General features: G+C 42.4%; 1 protein-coding gene across 2 annotated transcripts in view; it reads left to right on the top strand.

Annotated features, from left to right (window-relative positions):
- The window catches only part of si:dkey-178k16.1 (band 4.1-like protein 1), a 38,821-nt gene that overhangs the window by 19,455 nt on the left and 3,004 nt on the right, over positions 1-16,362 (top strand). For both annotated transcript variants that reach the window (XM_034590650.1, XM_034590651.1), the window contains exons 4-20: positions 1,854-1,958; positions 2,799-2,841; positions 3,004-3,079; positions 4,009-4,227; positions 4,357-4,444; positions 4,532-4,684; positions 5,747-5,844; positions 6,693-6,868; positions 7,189-7,418; positions 8,928-8,993; positions 10,107-10,136; positions 11,017-11,175; positions 11,363-12,478; positions 13,586-13,630; positions 14,057-14,458; positions 15,485-15,706; positions 15,809-15,868. In XM_034590650.1, the coding sequence (XP_034446541.1) occupies positions 1,854-1,958; positions 2,799-2,841; positions 3,004-3,079; positions 4,009-4,227; positions 4,357-4,444; positions 4,532-4,684; positions 5,747-5,844; positions 6,693-6,868; positions 7,189-7,418; positions 8,928-8,993; positions 10,107-10,136; positions 11,017-11,175; positions 11,363-12,478; positions 13,586-13,630; positions 14,057-14,458; positions 15,485-15,706; positions 15,809-15,868 (3,288 nt within the window). The remainder of the gene's footprint in view (positions 1-1,853; positions 1,959-2,798; positions 2,842-3,003; positions 3,080-4,008; positions 4,228-4,356; positions 4,445-4,531; positions 4,685-5,746; positions 5,845-6,692; positions 6,869-7,188; positions 7,419-8,927; positions 8,994-10,106; positions 10,137-11,016; positions 11,176-11,362; positions 12,479-13,585; positions 13,631-14,056; positions 14,459-15,484; positions 15,707-15,808; positions 15,869-16,362) is intronic.

A 16,362-nucleotide genomic window follows, 5' to 3' on the forward strand; every position in this document is an offset into this window, starting at 1 on the left:
TGCACTGGACACCCATTCACCTCTGTGAATTAATAGGATATGATCAATTTTGTGTCAACTTTTCTCCTTTTTCACAGACATATTTTTCTCTGGTGGCTGACATGAAGAGGAGCCTGCACCTCACAGTGTTGCATAACTCTACTGATGTAATGGGCATTTATCATTTAAAGCTGTCGCAGATAATTTCGGAGATGTAACTTTTCACCATTAGGGACTAAAACTCAGGAAATCTTCCTACTGCTGCTTATGTTTTGAACATTTGAATCTGTCTTGAGATTCCCTTATTTGTGTGGAAGTGCTAATAAGATAAAAGATGAGATAAGATTGTCTTGTAGCACTAAACATACCTGATTGGTTGAGTACTTTAGCATTTTATTTAAGCCATAATCTTTAAAAACCTATAGCTACATATGTTCAGATCCCTTGTATCGACATTGTGAAGCTGTAGAAGGAATCCTACGACAGATGGGCCGACAACAAAGTCCAGGCCCCGAGTGGGAGCAGTCTTCGAGTTTATTGCTGAACTAAATCGCTCCGTTTATTCTCCTTTAACTGGTAAAATTCTGCTTTGGAACACAATTTAAATATTTATTTTCTTTAGGTAAATTAAATGGTACTATCATGTGTTTTTGCAGGTTTATGCACAAGTGTAGCTATGGACATAGCCAAGCTTTTACATTGCATAACTGAGGCTACTTACATACTTACAGTTTTTAAATAGTTAATTGGATTCCACAGTTCTATATTTTAACTTAAGTTAAATGGATTTACGGTCTCCTCAGCCATAGGATACAGTAAATCCAAGCTCCCACATGTTGTTCCTCCTCGTCTTGTTTGCGTTGGATGAGGCTATCAGCAAAATGGATTTCTATCGTACACCAACTGGCTGCGAACACGATCAACCCACAGAACTAGTTACAGAAACGTGACCGAGACAGATCGCTTCATGATGGTTAATTAATCAGCCTTTCTTCAATTTTTAAAAAGTATGCTGACTGTTCTGCAAGCGTTTGTTACAAGTGCTGAACAAAGCTGTGTGATGGCCTGGTAGTAACCACAGACAGTGACACAGACAGTGACACAGACACAGACACAGACACACACACACACACACACACACACACACACACACACACACACACACACACACACACACAGAGGGGACCTATTACTTCTGTTTCTATGGTAACAGTTGCTTCATTGCCTCGTCGCTATAGGAGCCAGGTTTCCCTTGGAGATGAAACTGGCATGGGTGTGCCTGTGTGTGTGCGTGTGGAAACAGCATTTCGCCAAAGCCGTCTGTGCAGCCCTCAGAGGCCTCGTGCTCAGCCCTGAGGGGCTGGACAAAAAATAGGTGTGGTCTGAAACACCATTGATGCGAATGTGCAATTCATCCCCTTATATAGTCACAGAGAGTGGAGCTCCTCCCACTCCGCAGGGGGGGAGGACAGACTGGAAGCATCTCTCAGACCACAGTGGCTGGCTGGCTTCTTGTGTCTGTGATATTTTTGCCTTCTTTGTGTTGAGATATATGAATAAAGACAATATACAAATATCCAGCAATTATTTTATTTGACAACCAGCCAAGGAATTCTATAATAAATACAATGACTCATTAGGATCCCATTACAGGTCTACAAATGTCCCCTTTGTCAAGATTTCCATTGCCTTCCTATGGTATATTTCACACATATTTTCATTTCACAGTGTATTATTACAAATGCATTTGCTCTCTTGTTTTTTGACATTGTACAACCTGAACCCACACTGTGTCACCTGCCCACTCGCTGTGTGTTCTCATGCCATATGATTTAAAAGCACGTGTGTGTGTGTGTGTGTGTGTGTTTTTGCAGAAATTCGCCAGGGGCCAGACCCTGCTGGACATGGTGTGTGGCCATCTGAACCTGCTGGAGAGGGACTACTTTGGCCTGTCTTTCCAGGACACCGACAACTCCAAGGTCAGACACGCAAGAACACCAAAACACATGCACACACAACCGCACACACATGAAAAACAAACACATCAGGACAGCTTCCTCGGGTAAAATTACATTTACTTTAATTTGTTCTAAGGTCTATAAGTGGCTTGGCTGTCATGTTAAAATGCCAAAATGAAGTCCAAAGTTTTTCTCTGAAGGTGGGAGGGACCTCATATACACCTCAATTCATGTGTGGACTGGGTGTTTTTTTACTTGTCTTGATTTGTATTATTTGATAAGCATTCAAGTTATTGCTCATAAAACAAGCTAAAGGCCAAATATGTGTTGATGATGGATTCAGCGTGTTCTTTTTTTTTTTACATGGCTGCTAATAAATGGATTATATACTGCTTTGGTTGGATAACGTCACCGATTTCACAGCAAATGCCAACCACCAGCAAACCAGCCCCATTTTTCTCAACTTGATTCACCAGGTGTTATATAGCAGCAAGTCCCTGGTTGCCCTTTAAACTCTGCTTAACCACTTACATCTTGAAAGTGGCAAACATGGCCTTTAACCTTTTAAAATGTGATTAGACAGTATGGCCTTTTGAAAAATGGTGCACGGGGTCCACGGTGTGCCATGAAAGTTCTAGTGACATTAAGCAGAGGTGGTTGGATTCAGCTGGCATTTATAGCCCCAATATTGCTGCTTTCAGAGTTTAGAGAAGCTCTCATTCATATTCTTGCAGGGTGAATATATTTGGTTCTCAATTTGTGAGGTGCCGTACTTGTGAGGAGCTCTTAAAAATCTGAATATGGATGCTTTTGTCGAGGTCAAATTTCTCAAAAGAGATTTTCTCTTTCTTTCTTTGTCAGAATTGGTTGGATCCCTCCAAAGAGATTAAGAAGCAAATTCGGGGTAAGTGCGGTATAGACACACACACACACACACACACACACACACACACACACACACACACACACACACACACACACACACACGCACATATGCACACACAGATTGTGTTTTAATGAACAGGCCGTCCTTCATAAGAAAACCTTGCTGGTGGTTTGTCCACAGTTGGCTCCTGGATTATGGGATTTTCTGTCAAGTTTTACCCTCCAGACCCGTCTGTACTGATTGAAGACATCACCAGGTACGTGTGGATACAACAGCAAACACTTTTTAACTCAATCCTTAACACCGACTTGTTGTGGTGGTTGAAAAATCCCTATACTGGTTTTTAGTTGTGGTTGTGAATTAAGACCAGTAAACATAGTACTAACTGTTGATAGTGCGATTTGTGGATTATTTCTAATACAAGGGAAGCTTTACTGTAGGTTAGGCAAAGATTTCATGACAGGACCTATGTTCTATATGTCTGTTATTGTTCAGTTCAGTAATACATGGGAAGTCAATCAAAGAAGCTTAAAGAAAAAAATAAACAGATCATGGTAAAGCAAAAGGTCATTTATGTTTTTTAAAATGAACAAGACAGTGTCTACAGGTGTAATTTGTACGCTTGATAATGTCAGCACGCTGATGTTAAGCAGGTTCCATGTTTATACTATTCTCCATCTTGCATGCTAGCATTGGAACTTTTGCTAATTAGCAATAACTAAAGAGTACATTTGAAACGTCATTAGGTTTTCTGGTACTTGGTTCTACACCAAGTACACAAGTATTAGACTGAGTCAAATTTTCCCCTGAAGATGATACTCAATTCAATTCAGGGAAAGATTCAACCCCTGAGCACAATGAATGTCTGTTACAATAATAATAGTAAAAATAATTGTATTATTAGTATTATTTGTATAACACTTTTCCCGACACAGTAACAGTGCTTCACAAAATAAAATAAAAAAAATAAAATAAAATAACATTTTCACAAAGATGTTTACAACAAAAGATGGATACGAACTGATAAACGCTGCCAACATGGCTTAAATATTGCATCAGCATCGACTATCAGTATCGACTGAAAACTGAGAACCATTCCAACAGAGATTCTTCCAGGTGTTTCCTGATAATGTCGACTCGTGACTTTTGGAGTGGAGGGTTAGCAGCGTCTCTGTGTTTCCCCAGGTACTACCTGTGCCTGCAGCTGAGGGACGACATCCTGTCCGGACGTCTACCCTGCTCATTTGTCACCCACGCTCTTCTGGGCTCCTACACTGTCCAGGCCGAACTGGGAGACTACGAGGCCGAGGAACACGGCCCCGACTACGTTAACGACTTCCGATTTGCCCCCAACCAGACACGTGAGCTGGAGGAGAGAGTGATGGAGCTTCACCGTAACTACAGGTCAGAGAAAATATGGCTTCATTAATTAGATTTAATGCCGTGAGGATAATGGAGGATGCTTTTCGTTTTCATCTGTAGGATGAATGTGGAAAAAAAAGTGATGAATCACTCTTGGCGTTTGTATGATAGGGGAATGAGTCCGGCAGATGCAGAGGTGAATTTTCTAGAAAATGGGAAGAAGCTCTCGATGTATGGAGTGGACCTGCATCACGCTAAGGTACAGAGATAATAATCCCGGACTTTTCAGCTGTCAATACTCTTCTGATACAAGTTAATTCAATGCTTTTAATACCCTGTTTGCCAGGATTCAGAGGGAATCGATATAATGCTCGGAGTGAGCGCCAACGGTCTGCTCATTTACCGGGACCGCCTCAGGATCAACCGGTTCGCCTGGCCCAAAATCCTCAAGATCTCCTATAAGAGAAGCAACTTCTACATTAAGATCCGACCCGGAGAGGTGAATACAAAACACAATCGTCTTGTCTTTTTGCATCTTGCTTCACGTAGGATGATCTCACTGTGCAATTACTGCATGCACTAGCCCACTAGAAAGAGCTTATGACAGTCACTCTATTTCACGGTTTCACAGTTGTTTAAATTACATCATTGTCTCTCTTGACGTGTCCCAAACAGCATAAATAGTCATTTCATGGTTTGATAAAAGAGTATTTTCTGGGACTTATCTTCTGCACAGTGTGCGACAACTGACGAGGCGTATTTTCTCTGTCATTATTTATAGCCCTGAGAGCTGCTGTTCTTAAATATTAGGCTGGCGGGTCGTGCTTTTGTTCTTCTTCTCCACTTTCTCTCGCTCTCTGTGGTGACTTTAAAGCCCGATTAGACAGACATGAGGACACTTGCACCTACATCAAGGATTTTAGAGCCACATTATACTCGCTCTCGGTTTCTTCTCCTTAAAATTATTATGATTTGCTGTTTTTTCCCCGACATTTTTTCGGCCTTGAGGGTGGGCGGCGTGTGTGTTATATCCACTGTTAAACTGGCATTGACATCTTCATGGTGAATACAAAGGCCGCCCCGTGCATATACTCTGTTCTGCACGTCTATCCTCTTAAGTCAGCTGTCACTTCAGATTTGCCTGCAGGGCTTTCATTGTGTTTTAAAGCCCTTTTATTCCAATCTGTCCCCACAGAACGTTTTTTTGTGTGTGGAACAAAAGTTGGCCTCTCCTCTTGAAAGGTCGACTCCTGATGTTTAAAGACCTGTTATATTGCTAATAACCTATTGATTTGAAAGCGTCTTCTGCTGCTCATGCCGCTGAGCTGATGGAGTGAGCCCATGAGCGGCTAATTTGCAGGTTGGTTAGAGATGGAAAATCTACGTGACATGGCTGACGCAAGAATATATTTCTACAAGTAAACAGAAAACTGATATTGATTTTTTCATTGCTGCGGAGTAAACACAATTCACCCTGCCACCATCTTTCCCCCGGCACTCACTCCCCTTCACTCCCCTTCTTCTTCTTCTTCTTCTTCACGTTCACTCCTTCACCGCTCAGTATGAACAGTTTGAGAGCACCATAGGCTTCAAGCTGCCCAATCATCGGGCGTCAAAGCGATTGTGGAAGGTCTGCATTGAGCACCACACCTTCTTCAGGTAGGACTCAATCACCACAGACACAACCTATTCTGCACTGAAGTCGTTGAACCCTGCATGAACTGTTGACATGTAGACTGTATTATTGGTTTTAATTAATTATTTAATGGTATAAAAATGGGGTTAAATTAAATCATTGACAGCTGAAACTGATGAGCGATTGGGCAAGTGCATTGGCAGGACCTTGATACCGCGGTTACACTGCTGCGCAGCTCCAAAATCATAAGTGCAAGATGGCGGCGTTCGTATCCAGAATATTTTGGCTTCATTTTTGTGGCGACGTGTCGTCCATCTTTACATGCAGTCTATGTGTTGGCACAGTAGAGCTGTCCTTCATGTTAAACTCAGTATGCAGATGTGTTGATCCCTTAATTTACCATGGTAACACTTTCGTATAGGTTCAATATGAAGAATTTTCTTGAAAGAAGCTTGTTGCCATCGAACAGAGCAAAGCTAACTGTTTCCAGTCTTTGTGCTTAGCTAAGCTAACTAGCTTCTGGTGCTTAGAGGGTTGTCATTCTTTTCTCATCTAATTAAGTAAGTGTATTTCCCCAAAAAATATTTTAGTTCTGTCAAGAAAATTCCTCTGGAAATCAGCATTTGCTAAGAAGTTCAACAAAACTAACCAAACTCAAGTAGCTGTCTTAAAGCTAACTTTGTCTTTATTTTCTCCTAAAATCCAAATCTCACTTTTCAGAAACCTTCACAGGAAGTCAGTCAGAAGTAAATAAACGATACCCCTGCTATGTCTTTTTTTTATCAAACTCTAAAGTAATCAAGTCAAAGATATCAACAAGGTGCAGCATCTGAATAATTGTTGTACATATACAAACTGAACCTTCTTGCAGGTTGGTTTCTCCAGAGCCGCCTCCCAAGGGCTTCCTGGTGATCGGCTCCAAGTTCCGCTACAGCGGGCGAACCCAAGCCCAGACCAGACAGGCCAGCGCTCTCATCGACAGGCCTGCCCCGCAGTTCGAGCGCTCCGTCAGCAAGAGGTACTTGCTGCCTCGAAGCATGGATGGAGGTGAGTTTCCGGACAATGGCTACCCCGAAGTTCACCAATGTTTCCTGTGAGGCAGTCTCCAGCCCCTCAGGTTTAGAAAAGGGATGCATGAAAACATAGTTTAAATATTTCCGCAACAGGACTTATTGATTTTGTGCTATGGCCCTTAAGGGGAAGAGAGTTCCTACCTAATCTCTGAGAACAGACAACAAGGCAGGTCTGTGCCTTGTTGTCTCCTAAGAAAACTTTATATTTATTTTTGAGATATGTGGCCCTGTTAAATGCAGTTCAGTAGATCATATGAAAGTCAATTTTACCCTCCTTTATCACTTTATCACCAGCCTCAGCTCTGGGTGATAGCATGGACCAATTGTCGCAGCGAAGCTCCAGTGAACGCACACAGTTCATGTCCAGAGAAGACCTAGACCAAGAGGGGAGCCTGGATCTGGACCATGAGCCATACCACTATCAGGACCAAGACCAGGACCAGTACACAGATCAAGAGCTGGAGGGTCAATATCAGAATCAGATGCGGGGCTCTTCAACGCCCACAAGGACTTTAGAGCTTAAGGTACAGGATGAGAAAACACTGTTCATATACACAGACACCTGCTTTCACTGCAGATCGGAATATTAAATTCTAAGCAAACCTATATTTTGTGCTCGTTTGCTCAGGTTGAGTCTAAGTGTGTTTAGCTTTGAGGCCAGTTTCTCTCTATGATCATAATTATTGTTTTCTCCTGGTTAAGCTGTAAAAAATGTTGTGGACATCCAGGCCTTTATATCTAGAGCAGAGTTATTTAAGAGCAACTCTCACTAAACAAAAACACCCTCCACTGAGTTACACACTTGGACTGAAGTGGTGGATGGGATAACAACCTGTTGTTTCATGGCTTTGCAGCACAACATTGTTAACATGAAAATAAGGCACAAAACATGTCTGCGTTTACTAAGTTAAACCGTCTTGTGGCATTATAGAGTAATGCTGGACAACAACTCTAAAATGCTTTATAGTTATTTTCCCCGTGCACAAGCAACGAAAACTTACCACAGGCTGAAAGTAGCAAGCTAACATTAGCTGTGAGGGCTGCTAACGTCAGTCGGGTTAAATAGTTAGCTAGAAAACTCTGTAAATTTGATTTAGGATACTAAAACAAACGGGTAAACCTAAACAGGAGCTGTTAAGAATTGTAGCAAGTAACACATTCCTCACCTAGTGCTCCTCTTTCTTTGGGTCTTGCTTCGTGCTGGATCATCAGTTTTCTGAACCTCAATATTCTGATCTCAACAAGCTGGAGAAATTACTGAGTAGAAACCAAACAGAGGATGCATGCATCGATTTTAATTTTTCAGAAAGTATTTTACAGTATTTCTAAACTACAAAAATACAATACACTTAAGTATTTTGATACAAAATATGAATCAGTTTTCATCAAACCTATCAAATATAATTGTTATGTATCCTAAGTACTGCCCATCCCTGGCCACATAGAGCTGAGTGTCATCAGCATAGCGGTGGAAAGAGATGTCATGCCTCCTGATGACACTACCCAGGAGAAGCATGAACAGATTAAAAAGTAGCTGTCCTAAAATTGAGCCTTGTGGGACCCCTGGGAGCTTTGACTGAGCCACAGCTTTCTGAGTCCAATGTTTCCATCGATGTCAAAAAGAAAAAATATTGCAAGTGTGGAAACTAACTCACAGTTTCGAGGACGGTACAGAGGAGCACACAAACCCAGTCTCTTAAGCTCGTCTTTTAAAAAAGCACACAGCACTTACTGTGCCCCAAGTCAGAGAAATCCCTCATGAACTTTTGACTAACACTTCTCATCCTTCTCTCTCACATCCCTTTTCCTTTAAAACTGTAAACAACATCCCTCTTGAGTCTTATAAGACTTTTGAGCACGAGTCCTCTCTACTCACTGTTTCCTCAACTGCCTCCCAAACACTTAACGGGACCTGTTCGCTGCAGATGTTTGTTTTTTGAGACCCAGCCTCCTGCCTTTAACAGCTCTTCACCTCTCACTGCTGTTAACGTTAACTTTCCTCTAACCTCTGCTCTCTTTCTCTGACATCTCAGTGTCCCCCACCTCATCCTTTCCTGCAGAGTGAAGAGGCAGGTTCATTTGTTGACTCAAAGCCAGAGGTATTTTGGATATATCGGAGCGCTGTGTGTGTTTTGTATGGTGTTTGGTTGTTGTAGGTCATGCACTCTTGCTCTGTGGTTTTTAAGCACGACCTGTCTCTTTTCTGTTTTGTTGATTGTCCCTGGAGGGGATGTTATGTCTTCTCATAATTTTCAGGATTCCTCTTAGCAGAATCCATGGAAGCTGCATGAACAGATCCACAGATGAATAGACACAAATTGTTTAATATCCATTTATTGAGGCTCTTCATTTTCTTTTCCTCTTTTTTTTCTCCTGTCTGCCCACTGGGAAATATACGTTTAGTGGAAAACTAGATTTTCTTCATTTGCAGTTAGCTCGTATCCATAGTGATTTGAACAGGCGTCTTTTTTTTTCCTATTCTCAACACTTGCTGAAGAGCATGGATCTTAAACAATGTCTTTGTGTGAAATAAGAGGGATTGGTTATCATTAGAAGCATAAACAGATGACCTTTAATGGCTGCCAAAGAGTGAATCAGTGTTGTTAAAAAAGCAGCTGAGATGCGTAAAATTCTCCTTATTTGATAATTATTTGATTTAATTAACAATTTTAAAATAATTTATGCTGTGAAGATAAGCACAGCAATCATTTTTTTATATTTATGGTAAAGATTATTCCAGTGTATAGAGTGCATATTACTTCATGCAGGTGTGTTTGGTAGTAATATTAAGTACTGTGAGAATTATTGATGTTGCATTAGTCATTAAAGGATTTGTTCATTTGTGGTTTTGAAGTTTGTAGATGAAGAATTATCCCTGCGCTCCAAGCACTTACGTTCAGTCAATACATGACTGTATTAAATTATCAGGAGGCTGACACTGAAATGGATTGTCCCTGTCTTCTTGGCAGAACATTGAACGGCTTAACAGTCTTAGTCCAAAGCCTTGATGGTGTCAACTGTTTCAGCTCTGTGTGTGTGTGTGTGTCCGACCAGCCGCCTGCCTTTTGACTCACCTGCAGCACTTTACCTCTTTGTCTCTGCACGCATCCGCCCCCTCCCGACCCCCTCACCCTTCAATCTCCTGCTTTGCTCGATAATACCTTCACTTCATCTCACTGCCCCACTTTGGGCTCCCTCATCTATCGGACAAGGATCGGGCCACCCCTCGGCATAAACAGGAGGTACTGCTCGTCCTCGTCTTTTATGGCATGTGCTGTGTGTTTGACGTTCACTAGGTGGCGCTGTGTTTTCTGGTTCATGTTTGTGCCTGTCAAATACTTTGAGTGCACAGAAAACAGAGATCAGGTTAAAATATTCAGGTTATCTTTGCTACAGCACACGTTCGTTTCCTGCAACATTATTATTGAATGTCAGTTTCATATTTTAATACCAGTTATCTTTTAACTCTCCTTCATTAGTCAATGAATGAAAACCTATTTTTAATTATTACGTATTCATCCCCGTCTGTTTGTTTGTTAGTTGGTTTTCAATGTTTGTTGGTTTGTTTATTTGTTTGTTTGTGAGGAAAATTACACGAAAACACCGAAACGGATTTTCATGAAACTTGGTGGAAGTATGTGGTATGGGTCAGTTCAGAACCCATTACATTTTAAGTTAGATCTGGATCAGGGGGTGGCATACAGGAATTTTTTACACTTTCTTTGACATGTTTTAGTTTAGTTAGAAATTATTTGTGGATGTTGATGAAATAAATCACATTTAGGGAACTAATATCTATGAGTGTTAAATTTGGTGCTTGATTAAATTTAGAGGGACTGTTGAAAGTTGAATACTGTTTAAAAAGTTTGTCCCTGAGATTCAGAGGCTTTCAAATTCAACTTTAACTCAATCTCTTTGTGATTAAAATTTTGGAAGGTAAAGTAAAAATTTTGACAATCTGAGTGTACCATAATATAGTCCAAATCTGTTTCTGGTCATCATTAAGACACCTATTGTCCAATCATACGATGCATTCAATGCATTTTTCAGCAACGTCACAAAACTGAAAGAGTTCTAACTCATGTTGCTTTGTGTCCCTGGTGTGGCCTCCACTCTGTGAAGCAGCAGTTCCTGGATAAGCCAGAAGATGTTCTACAGAAGCACCAGGCCAGCATCAACGAGCTGAAGAGGGCTCTGAAGCAGCCCAACAGCAAGATGGCCCAGAGGGAGAAACGCCTCTCCTCTACTACTCCTGCTGGAGGAACCCCTGAGTGGAAATCTGTAAGAATACAATCTTGTCCCAACGTTACTGTCTTCACTGTGCCACCATTATTTAAGTGTTTTAATGTTGTATGGTCAGATCCTAAGAATACATGAATAAAACGTTTACCGTATTTATGTGAGGGAACTATATAAAAGCAGCGTACCTAGCCAGGCTAATGCAACTGTCTACTCTATGTCAACATAGGCGACCACTGATGGCAAATTGATTGAGAAGCAGGATGCTCATGGTGGAGCGCTGGATGCTTACGCTAAAGAAATGAGTAAGACGTCGTCTATGGTTAGAAACACGTTTGCATCTTGGACTGAAGCGAGCGTGAACAATTGTCTAACACCCATTGACTCTTCAAGAACTAGACCCCAAACTTCTCTGGAACAGGAAACAGACTTTACGAGTAGGGGAGTAAGAGATTCGAACCCAATGGATGACACCTTAACATGTAAAAGGCATCACGACTCTGTATTCTCAAGAAATGCCTTTCAAGAAAATGGATACGGATCATCCCCGGACAAGCAGAGGAATGATGATGCGAGGCATTGTCTGCATGAGCACAACAGTCATGGAGAGAGGCCGAGGAACTTCGAGAGTCCGGCGGCATTGGAATCTCTCCAAAAGGGCGATGGGGGCAGGATTGACAGAGATGAGAAGGACTGGAAAATAAAAGACCCGAGCCCCGCGGGAGTGCGAGATTGCGACAAAACCGGGAGCTCACACTCAGAAGTCACCAAAGTCGTCCCTCTCAAGCCACAGCGATCAAAGAAGTCTTTGAATACAGAGAACAAAGGTGTTGTAAACCCTCAAACCCAACGCCATTCTGACGGAGACGTCTTTGGTGCGGCTGGCGACGTACAGATGACAAAATCAAAAGACGCATCCTGCGAGGCAGAAAGGAGACTCGAGGATAATACTCTGCTGCAATCTGCCACAGATGTCGCCAAGGAAAACAGAGCAGCTGCCAAAAACCACAGTGAGGCTGCGATGTTGAATCGGCAGCAAACTCTAATTTATCAGCAGATGAAGAATGAGTTGTTTGGACAACAGGAGCTCAGAAACTGCAGCGATGCAACAGGGCAAAATCACTGGGCAAGAGGAGGAGGCGGAGGAGGCGTGCTGCATGAAGATCACTTTCAAAGCAACTCTGAGTTTAAAGAGAATCTCTTCTCTGGCTCCAAGTTCCCAACCGCTCCCCCCCGAACTCTCCCTTTAAAAACGCAGTGGTCCAGAGACAGGCAGAGCAACATGGACAACAGCCACATCCACTACAGGACGCCCAGCCAAGAAAGTGCCAGGAAGAAGCAAGCGGTAAACCATCTGCCCCCCCCCCCCCCCCCCACCCACCCACCCTAACCTTTCTGTCAATCATCGGAAAGTAAAACATTGCATGAGCTTCAGGCGATGTCGTGCAAATCTTGTTTTTAACCATCTAAAAACAAAGCAAAAAAAAAAAATCATGTGACTGTGAATGAGAAAGCAAAAAGTCCACGTTTCCTTCGCATCGCATCATTGACCGACTCAATTCACGTCCATGGGCCGGGGAGCTCTTTGCTTTTTCCCCTGCCCCCCCCCCTCTGCAAAGCTTGACATCTGCTTGGCCATCTCAGAACCCCGCGGGCCTTTAAGCAAACTTCCCATTGCTTAAGCTTCAGCCGTTTTTTTATCCCACCTTAACTTGTCACGTTAACACCTGGTCTCTCCTTCCAACATCCTCACAGAATGAAAGGTGGCTGCTGTTGCAAGGAGTCCCAAGACCTTTCCACCATTTTTCTTTTCTTTTTATTTTATATATAAATGGTTGAGAAAGGGCATTTGAACCAAATGTTCTGCCTTGGCACCTCTGTAGCAATAGCAGAAAATGACAAAGGCGATTAGATGTAATCACGGGGCTGCAGACCTGCCAAACCTCTTCAGGTCTCAGGCATTCATATGGCACATTTATGAATATGAATACCTTTTTCCTGAAAGGGATTTTGAGAAATCTAACCTTTCAGTGCATGGCATCACCATTGCACTTGCAGTCATTTTAATGACGTCAGCCTGTGAAATATAAGCCTGTGTGCATGCTTCTGACAGTCGCTTTTGGGAATCCTCACCTGTGCCAACTTAACATAACCTATTAGTTAATTGATAAATGCTATAAGTAATAATGCAGTTGAAGCCATTAACTTTAAAACCGCAAATTATTTTAGTATAACAATAAATGCTTTTATCAGCCGTGTGTTGCTGCTGCAAAGAAAACCTCTTAACTCTCTGCTTCTGCTCTTCCTGATTGAAACTGTATTGATTGATGGAACTACACACAAAAGCTTTTGATATGAATTATGATTTGTGGCTGATCTAGATTCTGGATTGACGAATTAACTTTATTAATTTTCTCTTAACCTTCCCTTGTTGTTTGTTTCTCTTCTCCAGGAGACACCTCCCACACCTGCGATTCACGAGGAGCCTTTCAGCGACGTGAGTCACCACTCAGCTCCACCGCTCAGCTCCACCACTCTCTCATGTGTTTGTTCTCTTTTTCAGCCACTGTTTTGGAAATTAAACAAACTGCTCCTTGTTGTTTGACACATTGCTCTGGGGCCAATAATGTAGCAATATCATTTGTGTGTGTTTGTGTGTGTGGAGAGTTAGGTAACTGAATCTCAAACCATGTGTGCATCAAATTTGTAAATGTGTAAAAAAATCTGCAAATGCATGCTGAGATTTGTTTATATTCAAAGGTGTGCATTAATGCATACATAGATAGTATTGGCTGTAAGTGAAGTGAAAAAACATGGAAATAATAATTTTTCCATAGTTTATTTTCTTCACAAGGAAATGGCCCATGAAGTGTGAAATCCTGATTGGGTGTTAAATTGTTCCATGCTAATGTGTTTTCTGCAGAGGGAACTATGGGAAAGACGCCTGGGCTCTGTATCGGAAGATGACCAGGACCAGGATAGCCTGTACCTGAGGGAAACCCACCTGGGCATCGAACGCAAGTGCTCCAGCATCACGGTCAGCTCCACGTCCAGCCTGGAGGCCGAAGTGGATTTCACCGTCCTCACTGACCTGCACACAGGCATGGAGGAGTTCTCCAAGGGCATGTTAGAGCTGGGAGACAGGGATCTGTCACCCGATGGCGGTCTGTGCCTCAGCATCGACTTACTTCAGCAGCAGGGCCCCTCGGAGCCGCCTCATCCGTTAATGTCAGCCCCTCTGTCCAGAGGAGCCAGCAGCAGCCCTCCGGCCAAACACATCCAGGCTGAAGAAGTCAGAGGAGAAGTCAAACGGCCCGATGTTCAGGTAGACCGAAGTTTTCATGCTAACTGTTTCTAGCCCTTTAGAGGCTCCTACGGTGGCTGAGACGTCCCACACAACCACATTAATGGAAAAGACGAATGCAAACGCCACACAATGGAAACACAACTGGCTTTTGCTGTGTTGTTGCAGCTTTTACATGCATATTTAACGCTAGTGAACTTGTGTGGGACGTCTCAGCCACAGTAGGCTCCTGATTCTTTTGCTTGATGACAGGTTAGAAGAATACTACTTTAGGCACTTAAAATATAAATCAGAGGTTTGTGTGTGTGCATGTGCGTGTGCGTGCGTGCGTGCGTGTGTGTGTGTGTCTGAACATACTCTTAATGAACCACAAAATGAAATCTCATGTTTTATACCCTATCTGCATTTTTGTTTAACTGGGAGCACAGGACAAACTTGATTGTCACTCAGTAGAGGGAAACCCCTCTTCATTGGCCACCTCTTAACATGCCTGATTTCTCTAACCAAGACCCATGAAATATTCGGAGGAATCAACGAAAATGTTGAAAAACTCCCTTTCTTGTAATGTTAAAGAAAGTAAAAAAATGTAATCCTGTATACCCCCTGCTCCAGATCTGCACCAAATTTTAGAGGTTCTTCCTTGGCCCGTCTCCCATCCAAGTTTTGTGGTTGTGTAGTTTTTGTGTAATCTTGCTTACAAACAAACAGACCATATATATATATATATATATATATATATAGAACAGGAAATGTGTTTCAAGTCTAATGCATTTTATGAAGCAGCACTAAAGGGTAATTAAGAAAGGACACTCTGTCTTTTCTCTTTCCTCTTCGTGCTTCTGTCTTTATCTGACTCCTAAGATAAAACATTTCTTAATGCCAATCTGTGTGTCACATTACTGTGTGTTAGTTTATGCTTTAAATACTTCAATGAATATCCTTATTTTTTCAAGTAAAGTGCTTCCATCTCCTTCATAAAGCCTTGTTTACCCACTCAACTAAAGTAAAAAGTGAGGCATGTTTCCAAAGTCTTTTTTTCTTTTTAAGCCTGTAGTTCCCAAAAAACCAAAGAGATCGGTGCCGGTGTCGTCGTCAGTTGACCGAGAGCAGTGGCACAGAGAAGCCGGTCGTGCCCCCGCTGTCACGCCCCTGAGCAGGGAAGCCAGCGATGTTATGCCCACACCGGCAGTGAGGAAGACGGATGTCAGGACGGAGACTCAGCCCAATGGGTCAGAGGTCACCACGACCATCGTGGAGTTCACAGATCAGGTTCATTACATATTCACAAAGAAGAAAAATACTGGAACTGAAAAAAAAACAGGTGGCATGTCAGCTGTTCTGAATAAAACAAATCCCATTTGTCTGTTTCAGGATCACGGTATCGCTGGCCTAGGGGAAGTTTGTTACTCTACGAGACAGAGTGTTTCCCCTGTGAGTACAAACACGAGGACCTCTCCAAATTTAACTCAACCTGCAGCAGAGTCAGTCAATCTCAAGGGTTTAAACCTACTTACAAAGACTGGATGTTCTAAAATGTCAGAAAGAATTACTGTTTGTCTTATCTACAAAGAGATGGTCTGTTTTTATGTAGCTCTTTTCTACAGTTTAACATTCACACATTCATACAGTGAATTTATGTGCAGCTATTTCTCTATGAGAAGGGGCAATTTCGGGTTCAGTATCTTGCCCAAGGACACTTCGGCATGCGGAAGGGGGAGGCTGAGATTGTACTGCCAACCTTCCTGTTAGAGGACGACCCCTCTAACCCCTGAGCCACAGTGTGTGTTCCTGTAGTTATACCTTTGTGAGGACCATTTTAAGCATAGACCCTACAGAGTGAGGAGATTTTTGGAAAGCGAGGTCATTGTGGCCGGTCCTCACTTTTTCAAAGGCCTGTTTGAGGGTTAAGACTTGGTTTAAGGGTT

This window comes from Hippoglossus hippoglossus, chromosome 7, assembly GCF_009819705.1.
Source record: "Hippoglossus hippoglossus isolate fHipHip1 chromosome 7, fHipHip1.pri, whole genome shotgun sequence".
Taxonomy (NCBI): domain Eukaryota; kingdom Metazoa; phylum Chordata; class Actinopteri; order Pleuronectiformes; family Pleuronectidae; genus Hippoglossus; species Hippoglossus hippoglossus.